The following is a 27,769-nucleotide window of genomic DNA, read 5'->3' as shown; positions in this document are numbered from 1 at the left end:
CTTTGAAAAGTAGTTAACCTGACCATAGAATGTAGGAGTATTTAAAACAAATGCACAATTAGCATTCAGAAAAGAAACATTTTAATTAACAAAGTGTCATATATTGACTTAGTTTATGGGAACCTCACTTAGAACAGCTTGAGAAACTGTCTTTCTAAAGTCTGGGGATGAGCTTTGGCGCTGGGTTTAAAAATAGAAAAATCCAAATGTCTCACATAGTATTAATTACAATATGTCAAATAATGTTCAAAGGCTAATAGTTATTTTTTTCCTCTAAGCTGTTCCTTGAGCTTAAAGAAAAAAAAGATATTCCTAAATAAATTTTGACCTTACGAAAGAATTTTGTCTTACTAATCTGCACACTGAAAATGTATGTTTTTTAAATTGTAATAATTGATGACTTCCAGAATAACAAAAAATTTTTAATTAAATTGTATCCCAATTCCACATTCTCTGTGAGTTGAGATGAATATCTAAAATTTTTATATCTTCAAGGCACTGTATTTTGAGTCCAAATGAAAAACTGATAAAGTATTCAATCAAGGAGTTGCACACTTCTGGCGTTTGGTCAGCTTGCGGTATTTGTGAGCAAGGTCCACAGCTCTCCTTCCTTGCTGAAAGGGGAAAGACCACAAAATTGAATTCCAGTGATTTCCCATTTTCTTAACTCCACTGAAAAGGTAATTAACTTCTTCTTCAGTAAAGTTTTTACGAATTCTTCTTTTCTCTGTAATTAATGAGAATTGTAGACTATATTAGTTCTTGAAGAAAAAAAAAGTTCTTGAGATCCAAATAACTGCTTAACCTACTCTAAGGATATAAACTGTATAGTAAGAAAACTTTATGCCTGGGATACTTATGATATAGATATCTACTTCAATTAGAAAAAAAAAATGAGTGGCCATTATTAAGCCAGATGCTGTGATTTCTTCAATAATTGTAACTTAATCCTATTACAGTAATACTTGCAACATCTTTGAATCGAGAAACACGAAAGTTTATAAACATTCAATTGTTAATTCTCTCAACAGTCCTGTGAGGACAGTTAACAAAAGCTTACCTATCTTATAGATACAGTCTTCCCAAAGGGCTCCATAACTTCATAGAATAGAAAAGAATACCAACACTTGTTACTTTAAATATCAGGATGGATTAATATTTTTAATGAATAAAGGTCTTTTGAAGTTCACTTTAAAAAACACATTCACTACCTATATAGGGTACTCAGCTTGATCAAAACTAAAAACAAAACAAACAAATAAAATAAAAAAAAAACAGGCTGCATAATGGGAAACGAAGTTTTTAATCTATCTGGTTTTTCAGAATACTTTCTACAACAGAAAATATGCATAGCTGGTACTTGTAAACAAGTATTCTCTGGTGATGATTACTAGGAAATGGTTTTCTTTAAGCTTTTCATTCATTGTTAATTCATATTATCATTGTTGGTAGATGCATGTGAGGAGTTTTGTACTTCCATTTGAGGCTGTTTTTCACACCCGTGGGATTGGAAGTAGTAGTGCTGGGAAACTTAAAAAATCCTACCCTTGGCCATCTGTTCACCTCAGCTAAGATAACAGAGATCTCCACAGCTCAGACCTTTTAAAACAGAAGAGAAAACCTTACAGCAGAAGGATGAGAAATCAATGTAGATAATGTATATTACTTAATGGTATCACTTAGAATGCTCCATGAGGGCAGGGATTTTTGTCTGTTTTGCTCACCATTGTATCCCCAGTGCCTAGAACAGTGTCTGACACATTAAAAAAAAAAAAATACTGACCAAAAAAAACCCACTGCCATGGAGTAGATTCTGACTCATGGCAATCCCATGGGACAGAGTAGACCTGCTCCATAGGGTTTCCGAGGCTGTACATCTTTACAGAAGCAGACGTTGGAGCCACTGGTGGTTTCGAACAGTCAACCTTTCAGTTAACAGCTGAGCACTTTAACCACTGTACTACTAGGGGTCCTCTGACACACAGTAGGTGATCACTAAATATTTGTTGAATGAAAAAACATTATCATTGCCAAAACTGCTTCGAAACTTATCAATGAAGTTACTCCTTACTTTGGGATCCACTGGAAAACAATACTTATTTATCCAAGAAATAGGTGGTTTCAACTTTACTTGCTATGTGATTCGATCTCATTATAATCAGGACTGGGTAGGTTATTATAATTTTCATTATATTGAGGTGTCTGGGTTGTTCATGTAAAGCCAATTCCACTTTTCCACTGCAGCTGCCATCTCACTAACTCCTATACTTAACATGTGCACCTAATTTTTCAAAGGTTTCTGCAGCAGAATACTGGACAGCCTGGGAGAAGCCTTGGCTCCTTTAGTGTTCCTCTTAATGTTGATCAGTGTCAGGGAAGAAAAGAGGAAAATGAGCAAGAGGGTTCAGGTCTAGAGACTCTTATTTTCAGACCCTCTCAAGATACCAATCCACCCTAGAAGAGAACCTTGGGGAAATCTTCAAATGATTACGTAGATGCCGCAATGGTCCCTTCTCAAAAGAATGGTATCAAATTTGGGTATAACCAATATCAAAGGAATGGTAGAGAAAGTCTCCAATAGAAAAGGGAAGTTTTATCAAGAGGGGAAAAATGGCAATATAGTGAACATCCCTGGCCAGGTTTTAAGAAAGAGATATAAAACCTAGTGAATCACCACTTTCTCAAGATGCCTTTCTAAATTCTAAAAAAGCAGGTCAAATTATTAACTGTTTGGTTTTAGCAAAAGCAAATTTTAACCTACAAAAGATTTATGGTATTTACTAGCTGACTGCTATTTAACAGTATTTAGGGTGCCTCTTTATAATAAATGTACAACCATAATTATGCCCATGTCATAAGGCTCTGCAGATGACTTTTCATATCTGCTTTTGAGGCATATTGGGAAAAAAAACCTATTTAATAATTGGATGCCAAGTTCCTTGTCAAGAACATGATTTCCAAGTGTAACATGTTCATATAGAAAAATATCCATTTTCTAGCAGTTTCTAGAGAAAATATTGCTTTCAAAAGTAGGCTCCCCTGTAATGGCACTATGCTTATTTTTAATTTGCATGCAGAATTAACCTAGAAGAAGATCCAGATATAAAAAGTACATTTGAAATTTCTTTCATGGTTTTGGCAGTGAGAATGGCCAAATGTCTGTGGCAAAATGCTTCCTGGATGTACTAAGCCCAAATGATAATGTTCTTTAAGTTTCTGCAATAAATTTAGAATGGTGATAAACCTGAAATGTTAACCCTGTAGTTAAATAAAAATTCCCACAAGTTAATTAATCATTTAAGAAGTATTTCAATTTTTAAGCAGGCCTTTAAGGTTTATAGTTTGTTTCTTCAGTTTTGATTGTTTGAAGTGCTATAGTTATTAACAAAAAACTCTCTGAAGCACTTGTGCATAGGAGAGTAATCTTGTTCTTAAAACAGAAATGTGATTCAGTGGATAGAACGGGTTTTTGGAGAAAGGTTTCCGCCTGAATCTAAGCTCTGCCTTAAATTCATAGTACCTTAAAGTAGGAATAAAATGATACCTACCTTACAGTGTTGTTAAATTCTAAGAATTAAAGGGAATGATATTAATAAAACACCTAACAAATGCTTAATAACTGTTAGTTTCCTCCTGCTGCTTCCTCAGCTGGCAGGCAATAGGTATGCAAACAACACCAGGAAGGAAGAAAGAAAGAAGCATCTTTTTTTCGGAGTTCTGACTCACAGCAGAGCCATTAATGATGAAACTGAGAACAACCAATCAGTTGTTCTTTCTCAGGAATATATGAAATTTAAGTTTATTTAAAAATTAAATATATTCACTTATTCCTCCAGGGGTAGTAGATTGGTTACTGGGCTGTCGTCTTCTACGTGGGGTCAGCAGAATTTCTGAAAAACACAGAAAACATTTAGCATACTTAGTCTGAGTAACAGCACATCAATGCTATTAGTATGGTATTTTCCTTGTTTCTCCCTTCTAGTAGGAATTCTTAGGTGGGTTAGGAAGAATTTTTAAACCACCACAGACTAAATCTACTCCCTGGGTACATCTTAAATCACTAGCTGCTCAGAGACAGATTTTCTTTTCAACATTATTTTACCCTCTAGCTTTTAATATACTTAATACTTTAGATGAGAGTTCAGAAGGTATAGTCATAATTACAGTTTTAAAGCTGTTGAATTAATTACTTTTGTTACAGATAAGTGATTTCCTTAGTTCACTTTTGTATCTGTCTTCAGCTTCCACAATGACTTTGTGACGATCACACTGGTATGGGCAAGAGTGCAAGAGCTTGCTAAAATTTCGGCTATTCAGGGATTTTCCTACTGCAATGCAACCTAAAAGAAAACATGGTGATGTACAGATGTTACAAAAATATCTCATAACAGATTTATGAAAGCAAATATCTTTATGTTGGTAACTGAAGTCAAATCAGAAACTAAATTATAAATACCTCAAGAAGTTCAAAGTCATGTGAGAGAGTAAAGACAACAAATACAGCACAGTGAAGTAGGTGCTGGGCTGGAGGTGTGAACAGATAGGATAGAGCTATGGTGACACAGAAGAGAAGCATTCTAGCATGGTCTGGTTCAGAACAGGAACCACTGTTAGGGAAGACATCCAAAAAAAGTGACCCCATCCTGTGTAAACTTTCACCAAAAACACCATAAAATATTATTTAAATAAGTAAATAAATAGAAACTGACCTTTAAGGCCTTTTTTTTTTTTTTGACATTTTTAATTATAGAAATTTTCAAACACATAAAGAGAATATAATGAACCCCCATGTATCCATAACACAGGTTCAATAATTAACCTACAATCGATCAGTCATGTTTAACCTACACTACTACCCATTTTGCTGTGTCCCTCACATATGTATTGGATTGTGAAACCTAGTATTTGCATTAAGTATCATTTCAACTGTAAATAACTCACATGCATCCGTAACAGATAAGAACTCTTTTTAATAAACAAACAAAACCATTACCACATCAAAGAAAAATATGCTTAATATCATCTAATACCCAGTCAGTGTTCAAATTTCCCCATCATTTCAACCTTTCTTTTTACATCTGGTTTGTTTGAATCATGATCCAAACAGGTCCACCATTACACTTAGTTGATATGCCAATTGGGTTTCTTTTAATCTATATGTTTTCCTCCCTTTCCTTCTCTGTCAATTATCTGTAGAAGACACTGAATCGTTTGTACTACAGAGTTTCCTAAAGTCAGGGTTTTACAGATAGTATCCTAGTTATGTCTTTTAAAATGTTCCTGTATGCCCTTGTTGTTGCTGTTGTGTGCCATCGAGTCAATTCCCACTTATAACACTATAAAATAGTAATTAGAGCTAGATGATTGATCAGATTCAGGTTCAATTTTCTGGACAAGAATTCCTCACAGGTAGTAATGTGTCCTTCTAACTGCATCACATTAAGGGGAACATAATGTTCGAGTGCCTCTCTTTTTACTGTTAATACCAATGACCATGTTCAGGTAATGTTCCCTACATCCACTTATTATAAAGTTCTCCATTAGCCTGTCACCTAATGGTATCAGTGACCCATTCTTAAAGGACTAGGAGAAGTTAGCCATGCAGATAGATAGCTGGGGTGAAGACATTTCAGATGCCGTTAACATGTACAAAATCACAAAAACAATGAAAAAGCACGGTGTGTTCAGAGAATCATAAGTACTCTGGTGTGGCAGGGGTATAGGGTATGAGAGGAATGTAGAAAATGAGAGGGAGAAAAATTGAGGCTGGGGAAAGTTGCAGGAAGCCAGATCAAGAAGGATCTTGAAAGCCATTCTAAGGAATTTTAACTATCTTCCAGGCAACAGAGAAGAACTGAAGGATATTTGGTAAGCAAGGAAGTGATATGACTTCATTTGGCTTGTGGAAAGCTCAGCTGAAGACAAGAGGATCAGCTGAGAGGTTAGTTTAACGGTTCGGAAAATAAACGAGGGGATTCTGAAACAAGGCATTGACAAGAAGAGTCAATGGAGGGTGACATTTATGAGGTAAAATTAGCAGAATTTTATGAAATAACTGTTGAGGTAAGGAAGAAGTTTAGGATAATTCTCAAGTAATTTAGTATCTGATTAGATGGTGAAGTTTAGAATGAACATGGCACATTTCTAGCAGACAGAAAGAACAAATGTGTAGTAAAATTTAACAAGTAGTAACAGGACAAAATTCCAAAAAATTTTGAAAGCCAGGCAGAGAATTTGATTCAGTGGGTTACAGAGAGATTATTAAGGGTTTTTAAGCCTGGTGGCATGATAAAACCCACCAAACCCACTACTGTCGAGTCAATTCCAACTCACAGCAATCCTAAAGGACAGAGTAGAACTGCCCCACGGGGTTTCCAAGGCTGAAAGTCTTTATGGAAGCAGGCTGCCACATCTTTCTCCCACGAAGTGGCTGGTGGGTTCAAACCACAGACCTTCTGTTAGTAACCCAGCACTTTAACCACTGTGCCACCAGGGAATACATATTAGGAGGAGAAGCTAACAGCAATATGCACGTTAGAGTTGGTGGATGGGCAGCCCTTGAGGCTGAACAACTGCTAGAAAGTTGCTGGAGTAGCAGCTATGGAGCGAAAAGGGCCTATGACAAAAAGAAGAACCAAATTTGAGAGACTTAATATACAGGATGTAAAAAAAAAAAAAAAAACAGGATGTAAGGAGGGGAATAGTCAGAGATGATTTGAGGTTTGAAGTCAAAGAGACCAGAAAAATAGTGGCAACACTGACAGAAATGGAGTGGCTTGGCCAGGGGAGGGCAATTTACAAGAAAAGGTGCTGTGTTTTGGAAAAGTGGTTAACAACAAGATATCTAAGTGGGTATGTCCTGAGTGCAGCTAGAAATGGAAGAATGAGGCTATAGCAGGTACAGATTTGAAAATCGTCAGCAAAATGACAGCTGAAGCCATGAAATTAAATGTAGAGACAGAATTGAATAAGCACTGGAGACTGTGTCTTCGGGGGAATGCCTATAAAAAATGGGCAGGAAGAAAAAGATAAAGGAATAAATAGGCTACAAATTTCTTGAGATGAGGACTGAGTTCTATTTATCTGTGTCCCAGTTTCTGCCATAGAATGAGTGCTCTAATAAATATTTGTGAAATTAATGGTTAGTGAGGGAAGAAAGAACCTAGGAAGAGCCATCTCAAAGAAACTAAGAGATGAAAGAGGGTTAACAGTTACGGAGTATTCACTCTGCCAAAATGAACACTTTAAACCAGAGGTTCCCAAATTTTCTGGATTCATGGCACCTTTAGGGTCTCAGACATTTTTTTACAGAACCTCGGGCCCAAAAGGAATATCTCACAGTTCTGTTAAGATCCAGAACAATTTAATAAATATTTATATTCTAACAATTTGGTAGCCATTTGAAAAAAATTATACATGTAAGTCCAAAGAAAAAACAGTACTTGTATTTCATCTTTATTAAGTACAATTACTTCCTAATGGGGTGTGTGTACTTAATAGGTACAGCACAACTTTTCTGAAACCCTGGAATCATCTTGGACACTGCCACCCTCATTTCCTATTCCACATTGATTTTCATGCAGTGCTTGCTTTTTATCCCAACAGCCACTGAAATCAGCTTCACAACGATATAACATCAACAAAAGGAAAGCAGTGTGAGCTAATATTGACAATATGAGCTACCTTGAGCTAGCAGTCATTTAGTGTCCAACAGATGTTGACTATCGTTGTGTTTGCCTTATAAAATTTAAAATATTTTGTAGTGCCCCTGTGAATTCATGGCACCAGGGTAGACGGTTTGGGAACTGCAGCTTTAGACTACTGAGAAGAGAGGAGAGGATTTCAAGGAGTGGTAGTCAAGAGTACAGAGCTACTAAAGAGGGTAAGAATTTTTTTAAGTCATTGGTTATGGGGGGAAAAAAGATTTCAGGTAACTTTCTCTTTTTTTAATGTTGAAGTTTAGTAGAATGGAAATAAAAGAAAAACCAGATTGCAGGAGATTAAGAAGAGAGTACATACATTGAATAAGAAGGGAGCAAGAGCAGGAATCTGGCAACAAAAGGAAGAAGGAGTGGATAAACACTTAAAGGCATAGCAAATCACATAAAGTATTCGAATTTTTTAAGATAAGAAGTGAGCATAGTTTAAAGTGTTAAGAAAAGGAGTTAATGGATAGAGAGAAGAAAAACACTTAGCAATTATTATCATGGGTAATAAATAAATGAGATTCAGAATACGGTTAGATATCAGCTTTAGGGTAATAGGAATAAATTCTTCATCTAAGACTGAAGGATAGTGATGTTGTGAGTTAATTGTGTAGTAGCCTTAATTTTCTCCATAGAGCAGGGTACAACAGTAAGAGTAAACAAAGAGGAAATACTGGAGTATGAAAAAGGAGGTGAAGAGATGGATTAAGAACTGGGGAACCTTTACAAGGGCACTGCCTAAAAAATAAATAATGGTGTGCAGAATATTAGAAATATTTATATATTTATTGTAAAAGTAAAAAGATATTGTTTAATGCTTAATCCCTATAATGTTTACAACACAATCCAAAATACCTATCTACTTACTGGCTCTCTGAAAATGTAAAAAAATGTTTATTTTCGTCGGTAAGCTTAAACCTATAGATTATATTAATGTGACAGAGAAAAATAAAGTAATAAACAAGTAGTTATTGCATAGATTTATATAAACAAATATTGAGATTTCAGCCTGATGCAGATTTATATTTCTGCAGGTAGGCAGTATCAACATTTGTGTTTTATGATGATCTGAATCATTATTTCTCCAAAGGAAATGAAGTTTAATCACACAGGTAGAACTATTACAAATTCTAGTTAATTAATATCATATAAAGTTTTAATTATGAAGTGACCATAATTTAAAAAAAAGTTACCTGAGCACCTATACTTCAACATTGTGGAGCAACTGTCATTTGCTAGAAAACTGATGACTTCTTTATTTATTATGTCTGAACATAATGTAAATGGATCTGAAAAAAAATTGCAAAAGTCAAGATTTTTTTGATCAATGAAAAGGACCTGTCATTTGCAAGATTTATTAATTTTCAACATTTTCATAAACTTTAGCCCACATCCAGTCATCTCGGTGGACAAACGGAAAGGTTCTGAAGATCAATAAAAGATTACTGAGGGATTAACACCAGAAACAGAGGCAAAGGAATGGTTTATATATTAGAGGGCAGATACACCAATGTATATTTTTAGCTATATAAGTCATTTGAATACCTGTTTTCTTGAAAAACCAGAGAAAAACATTTGTAATCATACCTGTTACTGCTAACTGTTGTTTTCTATTTTTGACGATGGGAGTTGGATGTTTAAAAACATGGTCACTAAAAGAAAATAGACACCAGGTTACTAAACGTAAACATGTTGTTTGGTGTGTAGACAAATGTTTCTGTGAGCAGTGGTATACGTCTGGAGGTTTGGCAAGCAGAAAGAGCTAGAGCCAGGATCTGCCAAAATCTACCAAATTCTGCCAAAGTAGGGTCTACAACACTTATAGCCTTCTTTCCAGACTGGAGTTGAACAAAACTCCAGAGAACAATAGTATTGATACCAGAACAACCGTGGAAGAAAAAACTATACAACAGAAAGGAAAAAGGAACCACGGCAAAAAAGGAGAGAACAAAATCAGTGGGCAGAAAAAGGGCACGGGTGCAGGATAGAAAAGTACTGACAATCATCACTTAAGGATTAAAAACATTAGGCATTTAAAAGTCCTTCCTGACTCCCAAAACATTTGTGTGTTTGAACCCTGTGCTCCTGGATGAGTAAATAAGTTATGACTATACTTCCACAATGGTAACAGGGAATGCAGAAAAAGGCCAGAGCTGTAACCAGAAAACAGATACAGTGATGGCTACAGCTATAGCTATCTGTCCATGTACTGTAAATATACTGGTAGGAGGAAGTACACAGGAGGAAATAAAGAATTTAAAAGAAACTGAAAATATTAATAACTCAGCAGACACTAATATTAAAATATTAATAACTTAGTTGAGGTAGAAATAAGGCTAACGCTAACGGAGGAAGAAGGGTGTGGGTGGAAGGCCAGAGGGAAAGAAGACTGGCCCAAGAGCATTATCTCACTGTTTTTCAATTCCACATCTCTGAGAAATCAAGGTAAAATTATCAAGCATGGTGCTGATGAGGAAAAAAGGGGTGGTAGTGTAATCCATCTTCTGATAATGATATTTTGCCCACTCTCCCTATAACAGCTTGCCCAGAACACAGCGGCATCCTCTTTAGTTTTACTTAGCACATTAACCATCAGAGGAGAAAAGCCCAAGAAAGGATTTAAGAAGAAAAGCTACAACTCTGGGTGCAACTCCAAAGGCTACCTGTGAGGGGAAAATAATACATACTAGAGGTGGAATGTAGGGAACAAATGAAAAGGCAAGTCCAAGCTAGACTTTCATCACACCCTACACTAATCATAAATCTATTCCCTTTTCCATATTATAGTTACATACTGGTTTTTGCTATATTGCTGATGGATTATCAATGCATGTATTATTACTTTAGGTATGGGGTTTCATTTTAGGTTTTCTATTTTGAGTATCCTTTCTAAAAATCGGAAAACCTGGTGGTGTAGTGGTTAGGTGCTACAGCTGCTAACCAAAGGGTCGGCAGTTCGAATCTGCCAGGTGCTCCTTGGAAACTCTATGGGGCAAATCTACTCTGTCCTATACAGTCACTATGAGTCGGAATCGACTTGACAGCAATGGGTTTTTTGGTTTGGTTCTAAAAATCAAATCTAATCATGTCTCTCAACTTAAAATCCTCAATGGCTCCCTATGCCCTGTGAGTTAAAATAAAAATAACATGCAAGGCCCTAGATGAACTGTCCTGTATCTCCCTGCATAATTCTTTTCCACCACTTCCTACTTTAGGCTGCTCCCAAAATCATTTTTCAGGATTTCTATATCCCCAGTGCTTAGTTAGTGCTTAGTACTATGGCACATAGTAATACACGAACAAGTAAAATTAGAAACAGTGATCAAACTATACCTTGACTGAGAAGCAAAATTATCTTTTTCAAAAGTTGTTTCTTCACGTAAGCTTTGATTGCAGCTTGAATTGGCTCTACATGAAGTCTTATTTTTCCCACTCTCCCTATAACAAGCATTAACTGGATTTGCACTCTCTAACAGGGTCTTCATCTGGTCATCATTTGAACATGCTTTAGACGTAACTCCATGGGATTTATAATTCTGAGGCTGACTAGACTGGCTTTTATCCTCATCTTCTGCTTCAGCACCTCTACCAATATTATGTGCATGGAGGTGTTTCTGAAAGCTTATCTTCATAGATGAAACACTATCTTTATATCTTTCTGTTTGTATGTGGCCCTATAATGTAAAGACAACAAGTAAATCATTTCAAGATAATTCATTTGCTTTATAATTAAACTATATTCCCTTCAAATAATGCAAAAACAGTTTATGGTTGCCAATAGAATATATATATGATCTGGGGCAGTTCGCATTAGTAAGAAAAAGGTAATTTATTAAAAAATGGTGTTACACAATTGGTAGGCATCTGAGGAAAAATAAGTTGGATACGTATCTCACAATTTATACAAAGATAAAGCTGACATGAACCAAATATTTAAATGAATTGAATATATAAATAGAATTATATATGTCTTAAAAGAAACCACGATATTTTAATATTCTTAAAGGGAATAAGACCTTTACAAGTGTTACACAAAACCAATAAATCATAAAAAGAAAAAAACTTATATAATTGACTGCATAACATTTTTTTAAAGTTCTGCTAAGACCAAATGTATTATAAATCCTAAACCACTGAAAAAATGGAAAAAAAAAAGTTCAGTTAATAGGTCAAGATGAAGTATAAAGTGTTTAAAAGTTAATATAAAAGAAGACAAAAGAAGTAGAAAAAAAGGAAAAAAGAACATATGGGACAAAAAGGAAAAAAATAGCAAGATGGCAGACTTAAATCTAAACGTATTAATAATTACATTAAATGCAAATGAAGTAATTACACCAATTAAAAGCCAGAGATTGTCAGACAAGAATTAAAAGACTAAATATATGCTGTTTACAAGAAATCTATGCTAAATATAGATAGGTTAAAAAATAAAAGAATATGTCCACCAACTGATGAACAGATAAACAAAATGAGTATAGCCATACGATGGAATATTATGTTGCCATAAAAAGGAATGAAGTATTGATACATGCTACAACATGAATGAACCTTGAAAACATTATGCTAAGTGAAAGAAGCCAGTCACAAAGGACCATATATGATTCAATTTATATGAAATGTCCAGAATAGGCAAATCTATAGAGACAGAAAGTAAATTAGTAGTTGGTTTAGGGTGGGGGGTGGGAGGGGATGGAAAATGGGGAGTGATAGCATTTCATCACCTTGTTTTGAGATGAGGAAAATATTCTGAAATTGACTGTGGTGATGGTCGTACATAACTCTGAATGTACTAAACACCACTGAATTTTACACTTTAAATGGGTGAACTGTATAGTATGAATTATATCTCAATAAAGCTATTACCAAAAATATATGTAAATATAAACATAAAAATATATTTTAAAATATACATATATATCAGGATTTTACTCTAGAGTTGTTTACAGTGGTGATGATTTGAATAAAACATAAATTTCAACAATAAAGGACTGGTTAAATCAATTATGGCACACCAACAATATAGAACATTACTCAGTAATTAAAAACAATGAAATTACTAACTTGGAAACTATGTTTCTATTTAAAAAAAATACACATACATACAAAGACTGTATATATACACACAGAAAAAAATGTGAAAATACATGTATGTATAGATAGATGGATAGATAATTCTCCATTCCTTCTCTTTCTTGAATTCCTATTACTCAGATGTTATATCTCTTGGTTTTATTTTCCATGTTTCCGATATTTTCACTTAAAAAATTTTTTTTGTTCTGTGTTCTAGGATGATTCTTCAAGTATTACTACTGAATCTTAAACTATTAAAAATTTAAAAATAACTTAGCAAGAAAAATATTTTTACCCTCCAACCTCTACAGTTTAAAAATATTTGAAAAAAGTTCTATATTCTTTGAAATAAAGAAGGCTACCTCATCTTTTTCTCTCTCAAGCTGTTTTATTCTGCGCAGAATTTCCTTTGCTTTCTTCCAGTACTCTTCAAGATTCTTCTCTTTCACATTCATGTCCTTTAATTGCTCTGCTTCATTTTCATCAAAAGAATATTCTCCTAAACTTAGAGACAATTTCTCAGCTTTGTCATATGGGAAAAAACAGTGAGTTTATCCATTACTAGAAATGCTATTTTAATGCTTTCTTAATAAGGACATCCTCACACGCCCCTTCTCTAAATTGTGCCCATTCAGACTACCTTAACTACCTAATACTGAAAAATAAGTGGTAAAAGTACTTGGCAGAGGCCCAGGATCCAAATACATTCACTCCTGACTTATTGACATGGTTAGGTTCCAAAGACCAAGTCATTATAAGAAAACTGGCATTCTGTAAAAGTGAGGGATGACCACATCAGATCCCAAAATGGAGGATAATTACATCATTACATCACTGCCAAATTACATCATTACATAACTGTCAAATTACATCATCATATAATTGACAAACTACTGAGAATCATGGCCCAGCCAAGCTGATACATAACCTTACCCATCATAGCCAGCATTACTCTCGCTTTGCACCTCGGTGTTCGTTACTGCCAGACGTATGTTGTTAATGTGCAAATTAGTAGGACAGTAGATTTTTTATTATTGTTGTAAATGTGAAATATCAGATAACAAGATAGTTGATACATGAGGACTAGGTATAGTCATAAATTAGACTATCCTTGAGAGTAACAGGAAGGAGAACAGCATGAATATAAGTTATGCCAGGCACATAAATACCTTCAGGTGTTTAGATACTAGTTTAAAAGTAGTTTTTTTTTTTTTAACGGTTTACATAAAGTGGTTCCTTCTCATAATCCTTTAAATTCCTAAAATCTTTCCGCACATTGAGTCACAGCAGTTTTTCTTCTACAATGACTAAAATCCTTACCATGGTCACTGCCCTCTGCGCTCCAGCCACACTTGCCATCAGTTCCTTGAATGCGTCAGGTTTCCTCCTATCACAGGGCCTTTGTGTCTTATTGTTGCTTGTGCCTGATAACCCACTAACCCATAACAAATTCCTTTCTTTTCACCCAATTAACTCTATACCTACAGATCTCAGCTCAAGTATCACTTCCTCCTGAAGCCTTCTCTGCCCCAAGTCTAGGTCAAATTTCTTTATTATAGGCTCTCAAAGACCTGTGTTCATCCCTTCATAACCCTTATGTCAATTTATAATACAGTAACACATTCATTTTTTAGATTATTCTGTTACGAACCTACTTCTCCTGTTAAACTGCACTTTATGAGTACACAGTGTGTTTTTGCTTATCACTGTATCCCCAGTACCTAGCACAGTGCCTGGCATATAACAGGCAAACATTTTTTAAATAAACAAATGAATGCACTTTATATTATGATTTTATAATAAATCACCCTTAACATCCAAATTTAAGTCCTACAAACTAACTTTGTCCATACTGCATAAAATAAGTAAATTATACTGCTGCTCTGTTTCAGATAGGTTTGTGCATGCAGAAAATACCTAGTTGCCCTGTCCAAATTATACGCTTTGCTTTTCAAATGTAAATAGATCCTGGCTGCTAAACGGGCTTGGCTCCTTAAAGTAGAAATAAATTCCCCTTTATAAGCTCTGGCTGGTATTTTCTTAAAGTAACAGCAAACTTACTAGTTTTTTTGCAGTTGTGAAGCACAAAAGTGGCAGCTCTGTTAAGTTCTTCATTTTGAGATTCAGTTAAGGCTTGTATCATAAGTGGAAGCCCATTGTTCTTAAAAAGGTCATACTGATTTTCCTCTGAGAAATGTATAAAAAATTAAAGCAGAAGACAATTATTTTATCATGAGCTATCTACAAGAGGTCATAATTCTTTCTTGTGAAATTCTGAACATATTTAAAAAAAAAAAAACAGAGAAAAACATAGTTTAAAAAGCATTTTCAACTTAGGAATTAATCCACTTACACAAAATACCTAAGTCTCTTAAGTGATCATCTAGTGTCGTATCTAATAAGAGCAGTGTCATACCTCGTAAGAGTAAACAAACTGCCCTCGTTTGTTTGTTTTTCAAGTATTGTTGTTGATGTGTGCTGTCTAGTCGATTCTGACTCACAGCAACCCTGTAAGACAGAGTGGAACTGCCTCATAGGGTTTCCTAGGTTGGGATCTTTACAGGACCAGATCGCCAGATCTTTTCTCCCAAGGTGCACCTGGTGGGTTTTAACCAATGACCTCCCTGTTAGAAGCTGAGTGCTTAAACACTGTGCCACCAGGGTTCTTTTTTTTTTTAAGCTATTAAAAAAAAAAAAAAAAAAACCCAATCCATTGCCGTCCAGTCAATCCCGACTCATAGGGACCCTATAGGACAGAGTAGAACTGCCCATAGGGTTTCCAAGCAGCAGCCAATGGATTCAAACTGCTGATCTTTTGGTTAGCAGCCTGAGTTCTTAACCCTAAGTTACACAGAGGTTAAGAAAAAGCATACAGAAATAAACCAGTGGGGGGAGTAGAAAAAGAAAGGAAGGAAAAGAGTGGAAGAAGCAAAAGAGAACAAAAGTAGGATAGAGGGGAGAGAGAAAGATAGAGGAGATTGAAAGGAGAGGGGGGGAGAAGAAAGTAGAGGGGGTTGGAAAGAAGGAGGAGAGTGGGAAGAGAGTGGACATAGGGCGGGAGGAGAGTGAGAAAGAGTAAACACAGAGAGAGGGCAGAGAGTGAAGAGGGGGAAAAATGCAAAGGGGAAGAGAAAGAATAGCAAGGGGAGAGAGTGATAGGTAGATAAAGAATCTTTGAAAGTTTTCAGCAGGAGAGAAAAGGATCAGCTCTGTGCAGCAGTGTGAAGAGTAGATTGAAAAAACTAGGTTAAAAAAAAAAAAAAAGAAAGGAGCACAGGGAGGAAACAACTGCAATAATATCAGTGAAACATGTTGAGGAGCTGAGAGCCTAAACTGGGAGAGCTGCACTGGAATTGGACAGAAAAAGATAGGAGGGGTAAACAGAAGTAGGACTTTAGTGACTGACTGCATGTTGTGTGTGGAGAGGATGGGGAGTTAAAACGACTGAGCCCGAATGGGAGAAAGGCAGCACTTTTAAGCCTTTCATATGACTAGAGGGAGAAAAATAAAAGTGTATTTTTATTTTGTTGTTTTAATAAACACACTAAACAAATCCAATACTTACCACAAGCCTCTGTACAATGACCAAGAGTGAGAATAATGCTAAATTTTTCTCCTGCATCCAGACTTTCATGAAGCAGTAACGCCAGAAGTTTTGAAACAATATGGTACTTGGATAGTACTACCCCAAAAGTAGCTATTGGCATAAAACAGCAAAAAAAAAAAAAAAAAAAAAGTTTAAGTACAAACTTAAAACTTACAACTATAACCAAAAAACCCAAACCCACTGCCGTTGAGTCAATTCTGACTCATAGTGACCCTACAGGACAGAGTAGAACTGCCCCATAGAGTTTCCAAGGAGCATCTGGCGGATTTGAACTGCTGACCTTTTGGTTAGCAGCCATAGCACTTAACCACTACACCACCAGGGTTTCCTACAACTATACATATACTATATATTCCACCCCCCCAACTATTTTAAAAAAAAAATCTACATAGTATCTAATATACATATATATATATATATATATTTTGGGTTATATATGTGTGAACATAAATAAATATATTGTAATAAGAGAGTTGGCTTACATAGTCCTCATTAATCTCTCTTCTTATACTAAAGGTATTTTACTAATACAAATTTGAGAAATGGTTTCTTCTTAATTGTTCTGTATAACATTATAACTATGAAATAATACTGCCTACATAACCAATTCCTGCCTGACACTGAAATACACTATTATCTGGTCATGGTGCTACTGTTCATGATGCAATGAAGCCTAACTGAAGCCAAGCTGTAACAAAATTCAAAAAATCCACAATTTCAAGCTGTATTTCTCATGAGGCTTTTAACAGAGTCCACCCAGGGTCTAACAATACTGATATCAACAATAAGGTTGTGGATTCCTCAAGGGATTATATCTTAACCATTTTTGTACCTCTAGATATCACAGAGAACCTAGCACATAGAAGGCCCTCAATACTGAGTTTTAAAAAATCATATACTGTTTTTCTGTTATTTGTGAATATCAATAGTTTCTTATGACAAAGATTCACAGGCCTATCATTCCTCAGTGTCTGTACACATGAGAAGCAGCCATGGGTTCCAGTTTGCTTCTGCCACCCACTCATTAAGGTGCAATGGGCAAGTTAGACCTCATGCTTATAAGAAAGAGGCATACCTATCTTAATTCTTCATTTAATTTTTTAGAAATCTATAAACCAGGTTTTCCATTCCTTAAGTCTCCAAAATGTCTTTTGATTTCTCAGTCTAAAGCTTTTAAGTTAATGCTGGGTTTTAAAAGTAAAATAAAGGTTTATGAATGACAGAATCTTTTCTTGAGTGTATCATTAGACTTGAACTCAGAAGACCTAGATTTGAATCCTTAGGGAAGTTATAACCTCCATGGGCAGATAAAGAGTTGGACTAGATAATTTCTAAGGTCCCCCCTAACTTGAGAAAAACTGGAAGTCCAGTCCATGTCAGTGTACAATCTGCCATTTCAACATCCACCATGATGAACTGAAACAAAGTACAACTGTAGAAAAATTACTAAGCGTTTTCACTCACGATTATCAGCAATACATGCATCCACTGTTTTTGTCACCACCACTGCAAGCTTTGCACTGACAAGAGTCTTGTGTGAATCAGATTCCAGTTTCACAAGAACTTGAGATAATACATCCAGTCCACCCACAGATATAAAGTATTTCTGAACATGTGCTTAAGGAATAAAGCAGCAAAACTATTAATATCTCATATTAACAAGACACTGCACTAAATGTAACATTAACTTGACTTTTTTAAATACTTTACTAAATATCCCAAAATTAGAGACTATCTAATCTTTACCTGTGTATGTGTATAATCATAATAGATTACTTATGTAAGAACCTCACTTTGACGGAGTACAACTATATGCATAGTATACTATATTATATAAAAATATATGGTTTTATATTATTGTTTCTTTCTTGGGTGCTATAAATCTCATTTTATTTAGTGAGAACTGGTGCATTTTGCAAGAATAGCATTATTAAACTCACTAATTCAATAGCACTACAATGAGTAGAGTCGTTCATTTTGCTTGGTATTATAATTAGTAAACTGCCTGTTTTCTGAATTCCAATGTAATTCATTTGTCAGATCGCTTGAATCTACAAAGGACAAAGTAAGTAATGAAACTCTTCCAAAAGAACGTGTATTTCATCCATCTTATTTAAGCTTTTTTTTTTTTTTTACTTCTTGAAGCATAAAATTATAACATACCATTGAGAGTCATAACTATTCCAAGAAATTCAATAACAGGTATTTTTTGTAAAGCCTGTAGTCTTTTGTTCTCCTATTGAAAATGATTCTAATGAGAGTCCGGCGACTGAAGTGCCCACAGCCCTTACCACAGTAACAGGCATATAATAAATTGGTATATGAGCTGGTGACTGTACTGCTGCCACACACCTTCTTCCCCGTCTGCCCTAGTTCTATAAATGAGACCCAAGATGATTTAAAGACAAAAACTACTTTTATATTACTCAATAAAACACAGAGATCTTAATCTAAAAAATATTTTCAGAATTTTCTAAATCTGGGAAATGAACTATTAGTAAACATTATTTAAGGGCAAGCATTTTCAAAATTATAGAGATCCCAGGTTTCTTTACCATTTGAAGATTTTTTTTAAACTTCAGAAAAAAGTATTTTTAAATGCTTAGATGAAAAGAACACTATGTTACCACAAAAATTTTCAAGTATATCCTAAGTTATTTAGAGTCATAAGCAGAAGAAGATCCTAGTCGGTAATTACTGATTATGAAATGAAGACTTCAGATTTTTTCTAATCTATATTTTGTACCAGCGTGCTGAGGGTAACAATCCCTCATTCAAGATGGCTTTTAGAGAAAGAAGAAATGTCAAGGCATCATGGAAATAAGATTCCAATTTCTGGAATTCTACAGATAACATTCCTTTGCGTGTGAACCATTACTAGTTGTTTTAAACATTTGAACATAGAAGTACACCAACAATGTATGAAAGGTTCTAGTTGCTCCACATCCTTGCCAATATTCAATATTGTCAGCCTTTTTACTTCTAGCCATGCTAGTGGGTGTGTAGTGGTATCTCTTTGGGATTTTAGTTTGGATTTTCCTGATGACTAATGATGTTGAGGGGGCAGTGGTGGTTCAGTGGTAAAATTCTTGCCTTCCATGAGGGAGAAGAGTTCAATTCCCAGCCAATACACCTCAGTACAGCCACCAACCATCTGTCACTGGAGGCTTGCATGTTGCTATGACATGGAACAGGATTCAGTGGAGTTCCCAGACTAAGAAAGACTAGGAAGAAAGTCCTGGCAGTCTATTTCCAAAAATCATGGATTACAACGGTCCAATTCTGTTATGCATGGGGTTACCATGAGTCGGGGCCAACCTGATGGCAGCTAACAACAATAATAATGCTGAGTTTATTTTCAAGTGCTCATTTAATATTACCATTTTCTTTGGTAAAGTATCTGTTCAAATATTTTGCCCACTTTTTAATTAGGTGGTTGTCTTATTTTGATTTATAAGAGTTTTTTTTATTTTGCATACAAGTTCTTTATCAGCTATATGTTTCCCAAACATTTTCTCTGAGTCTGTAACTTGCCTTTTCATCTTCTTAACAGGATCTTTTGAAGAGTAAAAGAGTTTAGTTTCAATGATGTTTAAGTTACCATTTTTTTCTTTAGTGGTTTATCCTTTTTGTGTCCTAAGAAATCTTTTGTCTACCCAGCCTTGTGAAGATTTTCTCTTACTTTTTTTTTGTCTAGAAGATTTATAGTTCTAGCTTTTACATTTAGGTCTATGGAGCATTTCAGGTTACTTTTTTTTTGTATACTGTGTGAAATAAGGACTGAGATTCATGTTTTAGATGTGCCTATCTACTTTTCCAGCATCACTTGTTGATATTATCTTTTCTCCCACAAAATTACTTTGGTGTCTTTGTGGAGAAATCAATTAACCATATATGTGTGGGTCTATTTCTGGGCTCTCTACTTTGCTCCATTGGTCTATATTTCTACACTGAAACCAATACCACACTTTCTTGATTATTGTATAGTAAGAAATAAAATCAGGTAATATAATTCCTACAATTTTGTCCTTCTTTTCAAAACAGTTTTTACTATCCTAGGTCCTTCACATTCCCATGTAAATTTTAGAATCAGCTTGTCAATTTCTACAGAAGAGCCTGATGAGATTTTAATTGGGAAAGCCATGAATCTAGAGATGAATCAAGAAGCCCTGAGAAGTGACATTCTAACAATACTGAATCTTACAGGCCATGAGCATGGTATATCTCCCCATTAATTTACACCTTCTTTAATTTATCTCAGCAATGATTTTTAGTTTTCAGCATACTGAAAATTGCACAATTTAGGTACAAATTGTTGAATGAGAAACTAATTTGCTCTGTAAACTTTCACCTAAAACTCAACAAAAAATTTCTTAAAAAAGAGAATGTTTACACAGCTTGGTCTAAGAAGAATGCCTTGTTCACACGTTCCCAGAGGCTAGGAAACAGAATTGATAATGTTAAGAAAGGCTGTAGTTTAACGACCCCTTGGTAACTTTTTGCCGCATAGCCCCTTTAGTGCCTGCTAACATGTCTTTGCTGCATTTGATAAAAACCTCACTGATCTCCCTGAAATTTGGAACACTGTGGCATCCTGCTTGGATGTTAAAGTGTATCTTGATTTGCCAATCATTATATTCTATACTAAAATTTTCTGCTTTCATGTTTTAAAAAAAATTTGCACCTATTTCATTAAATGTGTCCCTAAACATTTAATTTTTTGATATTATTGCAAATGATGTTTCTTTAAATTTCCAATTGTTTGGTGCTAGTATACAGAAATACAATCGATTTTTGTATGTACTGACCATGCATCCTGAAACCTTGTTAAAATCACTTATTAGTTCTAGCAGCTTTTTTGTAGATTCTTAGGATTTTTCTACATAGACAATCATGTTATACATGAATACTTTTTTGTTTTATTTTTTTCTTTCTACTATACCCTTATTGGAGCCCTGGTAGCACAGTAGTTAAGAGCTTCAGCTCCTAATCAAAGGTCAGCAGTTCCAATCCACCAGCCACTCCTTGGGAACTCTATAGGTCAGTTTTACTCTGTTCTATATAGGCTATGAGTCAGAATCAACTCAATGGCACATAAAAACAACCAGCAACAACATTCCCTTATTATCCTTTTCATGTCTGTTAAGATTTATAGTGATGTCACCTCCCATTAGTGATACTGGTAATTTTGGCTGTCTCTCTTGATTTTTTGATCAGTCTGGCTACAGGATCAATTTTATTGATCTTTTCAAAGAACCAGCTTTTGGTCTTGTTGATTTTTCTCTACTGCTATTCTTTTTCTATCCCAATGATTTCTGATTTTCCTTTTATTATTTCCTTTCCTTATACTTATTTTTGAGTTCAATCTGCTCTTTATTTTCTAGTTTCTTAGGCGGAAGCCAGTATAACTGATTTGAAACTTTTCTTTTTATGTAAGCCTTAATACTATAAATTTCCCTTTACATTTGACTTTTGAGGATGTTTCTATGTTGCGTTTTCACTGTCATTCAGCTAAAAATATTTTTTAATTTCTTTCATGAAATTATTTTATGGGTTTGTACTTTTTTTTTTTTTAAGTTCTGAGTAGCTTAATTTCCAGATATTTGGGGCTTTTCTAGAGGTTTTATTTTTACTTATTTCTAATTCAATTCTATTGTGATCAAGAGAACACACTCTGTGGAGTTTCAGCTTTGCTATCTAGTTGCTCTGTTTTATGAGGTCATTCAGGGGATTCAAAACTATGCTACCACACCATCTCTCCAATATCCTCCTAACAATATCTACTTTTAAGATTTTCCTACCTCCAATAGTCTAAATGCGTCCAAAATGACACAATTTACTACGCTTTGAAGTTTCCTCAAGTGTAACCTAGAGAGTAATGAATACTTACTATTATTTGAAAGAGTGAGTCCGATAAATGAGCAAATAGGGCGAATTATCTCAGGTTTCATGCAATTTATTAACCACTCATTAGCATGTAAAAAAAGTGAAGAGCAAATTGTTTGATTGTCATCTGAAAGGAGAAAAGGTCGATCATGCTGTAATATGACATTTGGAAAATAACAGTTGTAGGAAATTAGAATCTCATTTCTGCTTAATTTTTATTTTTACATTTTAATATTTGAGATAATTACCATTTTGAGGATTGTTGACACAGACACACAGAGTACTGCACACTGAAGACCACAACTGATAACTCTGGAAAACATTTTCATCTGACAAATTCAATTCATATTTTGAAAGAACTGTCCTTTTTAGTCAAAAAGAAAAGGAAGTAAATTAATATAAATGTGTTAAGGTCTTAAGTAATGAATAATTAATAACAAGAAATTTATATTTGCTTACCTGAACAATTGTGACAGAACTTTAATACAACCTGTTTCTCTCACAAGTGTTTGTCCAGTCCCTTAAAAAAAAAAAGCCTGTATTATATGAATATGACTTTAAAAAAAATAATTACTTTAATAAATAATTAACTTTTTATCACTTATTCTTAACACAGAATTATAGTAGATAAAAATCTGTAATCAAGATTATTATGGGAACGAAATATCCAGAATGGAATTAATGAGAGTGTTGACACATTGTTAAACATGTACCCAATATCACTGAACAATATGTGTAGTAATTCTTAAATGAGAACCTAATTTGCTGTGTAAAGTTTTACTGAAAACACAATGAAATAAAATAAAATAAAAAAGATTATAGAAAATACAATATATATGATTAGAGATCAACAGTATTCAAATTTCCTCTAAAAATGGCAAACACTTTATTTTGCATCAGGGTTCTGTGTTAAAATACCAAAATAAGCTCCAAAATAGAAAAATTTAAGTTCTATCTTTCCGAAGTCTAAAAAATAAAATCTGTAAGTATTTCAAATGCTTATAGAATTGTTAACAATTTGAAAGAATTATATATGGCAATTAAAAAAAAACCTTAGCCTGGGCGGTAGGTATACAAGAACACTCCACACTATCTTTGCAATTTTTCTGTAAATCTGAAATTATTCCAAAATAAAAAGTTAAAAAAAAAAAGTTTGGACAAAGGCTATGGGAAACGTATGACTATTGCTGGCTGACAGACAGTAAATGCTATAACTACATGGTCAATTAAGGTGGAAAATCAACCACATTAATTCATTAAATGTCTCTTTTGCTTTTAAAGCTGTTACTTTTCAATGTTAGGTAGTACAAATCACTGTTTCTTACAATTAACAATAAATATTGAATGATTAAATGTATGCTATTAGTTCTCTTTAATGTCAGTTCTCAGAAGATAGTAAGATAAAAAGACACTGATATACAAAAAGACACTGATATACAGACTACAATAAAAGGACTAATAATGACTGTGCCAATTTATTATCTTTAAAAATGTTTTTACAACATACAAAAAAATATACTTACTATTATTTGAAACCAGAACCAAAATAACATAGACAGACATTCTTTTCAAATTTATGTTAGAATCATTATTAGATAGGAACCAAATTAAGTCTTCAAACAACTCTGAAGTGCACAAAGTCTGCTGACAATAAACTAAAATATAAAAATATAATTTTAATTATTATTTATCAGCACAATTTTTAAAAGACAGTGAACAAATTATAAAGTTTTCAAACTAGGGGTGGCTCTTAACCAGGTTTCATTTAATTGACATTTATTAATCATACAACATAATTTTTGACAAACTGATATATGCCTTCTCAATCAACAGACCAAGGATGCCATATCTTAATCAGAAGTACTTGATCTAGGCTCCAAAACACATACCTCATTTGCCTAGTAATTTCTAGTAAAAATCCAACCAAAAAAATTTAAGAGGTTAGGTGACAAAATACAGCAAGAGAAACAATTTAGGAAAATGCAGAAACTTGCTTTAGAAAAGGGGGAAAATTATACTACTGCTATTTTTCTTGAGACTTTTCTAGAAATATCTCTTCAAAAATGAAAAAAAAAGATATCTACTTGACAGTGGTTAATTTTTTGTGGTAATAGTGCAATAAGCAAAAATTTTAAAATAATAATTTAAACAGAGTGATGCTAATCAGCATTTTATCCAATGTCTAGGACCAGTCATTAGAGCCTCTCTCAAAGGCAAGGACTACATCTTATTTATTCCTATATTCCCAATGCCCAGTTCTTAATAAGTAATTAATAAATGTTTAGTGAATGAAAATACAAGAATATAAAGCTGGTTTGACAAGCTGATGGTTTAGATTCAACTACATTTCAGGTATATTGCAGAGAAAACATTCTTGTCAACATGAATTTCTGTATCCAAAGCAGATCTATGCAAATATGTAAGATGGCTGTGGAATATCTTCATCTTTCAAGTAAAGCACTTGGACAATGCTATCCAGGAATTTAAAAAGCAATTTAATTGTAAAGTTGTTTTTGAGTAGTTTGTTAATATGTATGCTTGAAACACAATGAAATAAAACTTTAATATTTTACCATTTTGTTCTGCGACAGCTCCTAATGTATATAAGGCTGCTTCTTTTACCATGCTATATTCACTTGACTTTGCAAGATTTTTTACAAACATCAAACCACCAACTTCCCGAAAATAAACACTTGCTTCACCTGTAGGGTGTACAGACAAAACAAAATAGAAATTATCTTTGATTATTCTTTTAAGGATAAAGTATATCACATGAAGATAGCAACATAATAGGTAGAGTAACTTAGTGGAAGAGAAAGAACTATGCATATTTGAGATACCACAGTACTAATGAATTAGAATCACTGATAAAAATTCACTATTATATCTTACTGTTTTGTTGACAAATTGAAAGAATAGTGACCAAAGCATCCTTTTGTGAAAAAGGGTTGTCCATTTGGTGTTTTAGACACTCCAATAGTAAGTTCAGATCAGTCTTCATTTCTAAAGAACAAAAATTTCATTATTTTAAAAAGTTTTCTTTCAAAAACTAACCACTTACATTTTAATTTATAATTGTATATCTGTGAAATGTTTCACTTTTAAAATTAGCATTATGACTTTTATAATCTACAAACAATAAGGAATGTAAGAAAGGTAAGTGTTTAAATAAAAGAACTTAAAACGAACTTCTTAAACTTTCATTAAATACTGGAATAGAAAATCCACATATTCTCTTTTTAAGTAAAACTACACTTGTTTAAACAGAAATTAGAAAGTATTTTGAACTGAATGAAAATGAAACTACAACATATGAGAATTTGTAGGGTGCCCTGGTGGTACAGTAGTTAAGTGCTCGGCTGCTAACCAAAAACCTGGCAGTTGAAACCCACCAGTTGTGATCTAGGAGAAAGTTGCAATCTGTTTCTATAAAGATTACAGCCTTGGAAACCCTACAGGGCCACTATGAGTCGGAATTGATTCGATAGCAAGAGGCTTGGTTTGGTTTACTAAAGCAGTATTTCGGAGGAAATTTATAACCGTGAGTGCCTGTGGTTGTTGTTAGGTGCCATTGGGTCGATTCTGATTCACTGAGACCCCATCTACAACAGAAGGTAACACTACCTGGTCCTGCACCATCCTCACCATCGTTGGTATGCTTGAGCCCATTGTTGCAACCACTGTGTCAATCCATCTCATTGAGGGTCTTCCTCTTTTTCACTGACCCTCTACTTTACCAAGCATGATGTCCTTCTCCAGGGACTGATCCCTCCTGATAACATGTCCGAAATGTGTGAGACGTAGTCTCACCATCCTTGCTTCTAGGGAGCGTTCTGGTTGTACCTCTTCCAAGATAGATTTGTTCATTCTTTTGGCAGTCCATGGTATATTCGATATTCTTTGCCAACACCACAATTCAAAGGTGTCAATTCTTCTTCAGACTTCCTTATTCATTGTCCAGCTTTCGCATGCATATGAAGCGACTGAAAACATTATGGCTTGGGTCAGACGCACCTTAGTCTTCAAGGTGACATCTTTGCTTCTTAATACTTTTAAAGAGGTCTTTTGCAGCCGATTTGCCCAACACAATGCCTATATACTACCATATATCTTTACTAGAGCTTTTAAGAAGAGTAAGCTTTCATACTGTCTCCAGATCCTCATCTCCCATTTTGATCCCAATATTCTGCAACCTGACTGAAATTTATTAAATTTACTGCTAATAAAACAAATGTGACCTCTTAAATGCAAAATTCAGAGAATAGTTCAGTCTTTATCTGTGACATCTGACACTGATGCTCTTATGCAATCTCTTGTGAAGCATTCTCTTAAGACTCTGATTTCCAAGATACACTCTCCTGCCTCTCCCTTCACCTTTTAAAAAGTTTCCTCAGTCTTTTTTGAGGGCCTTCTTCCTCAGTCAAACCCTTAAGTAATGATGTGCCTTAGGGAACACTATCTCCCATCCTTTTTTCTTTTAATTCAATATTTCCTCTCTGGGTAATCTCCTTGTCATGGATTGAATTGAGTCCCCCCAAAATACGTGTCTACTTGGTTAGGCCATGATTCCCAGTATTTTGTGGTTGTCCTCCATTTTGTGATTTTCCTATGTGTTATAAATCATAATCTCTGCCTATGGTTAAAGAAGATTAGGGCAGGATGCAACACCATTGGACTTCTAGCCTACTAGACTGTGAGAAAATAAATTTCTCTTTGTTAAAGCCATCTGCTTGTGGTATTTCTGTTATAGCAGCACTAGATGATTAAGATACTCCTTCATGCCTGAAATCTGTATATACTGTGTAACTCTGAAATCTTGTATATACCTCCACTAAATCACCTATCATAAAATATTTTAATTATCAGCATATCATTTCCCGAATAAAGTAATAGTTTCCTGAAGCCAGGAATTATGTGATGGGCACAGAGTAGGTGCTCAATAAATATTCATGTAAATTTTGGAATGACTCTTCTGTTTCCTGGATCCTGTCAGATAACATGCAGTATAATCCACAAATATATTATAAAACTAACTATTCCATATTTACATGTTTTTATGCAAATAACACATGCCTTCTACTTTGTCTGCCAACCGTGCCCTCCCCCTGCAAGGTATTAACATAATCATCAGTATGCCAATTTCTTTTTACATGTTGCTGTTAAAAAAAAAAAAACAAAAATCAGCATAGCATGCTTACAAAAACACCTTTTGGGGGGAGGGCACAGCTGGCAAACAAATATAGAAGGTGCGTGTTATCTGCGTAAATAAGGTACTAGCCACAAATTTCTCACCTTGCATTTTCTTTGTGTCTTCACATTCCATGCTTGTCTGTATTCTTTTTCCTTATATTTCATCTATAAGATAAAAGTATTTTCTCAACTTAAATAAATATCTGAGACTGCTAGAAATATAAATACAAAGCAGTTGGGAAAGAACAGTATTCCTGAAGCTAGAAGGCCCGAAACTGAATCTGCAATTTATTACATGTGTGATATTGGA

General features: G+C 34.4%; 1 protein-coding gene across 1 annotated transcript; it reads right to left on the bottom strand.

Moving 5' to 3' along the window:
- Positions 1-76: 76 nt before the first annotated feature.
- Positions 77-27,625, bottom strand: TERB1 (telomere repeat binding bouquet formation protein 1). The gene is made up of 17 exons (XM_023556536.2): positions 27,562-27,625; positions 25,162-25,272; positions 24,843-24,971; positions 23,793-23,924; positions 22,729-22,789; positions 22,518-22,633; positions 22,274-22,396; positions 17,848-18,000; positions 16,342-16,473; positions 14,838-14,963; positions 13,139-13,299; positions 11,040-11,380; positions 9,294-9,358; positions 8,900-8,995; positions 4,191-4,340; positions 3,825-3,890; positions 77-727 (listed from the first exon to the last, which is right to left on the bottom strand). Exons 1-17 carry the CDS (start codon positions 27,590-27,592, stop codon positions 540-542), a joined length of 2,181 nt encoding a protein of 726 aa, XP_023412304.2. The 5' UTR covers positions 27,593-27,625; the 3' UTR covers positions 77-539.
- Positions 27,626-27,769: the final 144 nt, after the last annotated feature.

This window comes from Loxodonta africana, chromosome 21 (assembly GCF_030014295.1).
Source record: "Loxodonta africana isolate mLoxAfr1 chromosome 21, mLoxAfr1.hap2, whole genome shotgun sequence".
Taxonomy (NCBI): Eukaryota; Metazoa; Chordata; class Mammalia; order Proboscidea; family Elephantidae; genus Loxodonta; species Loxodonta africana.
This window is presented reverse-complemented; position numbering and strand designations above follow the sequence as displayed.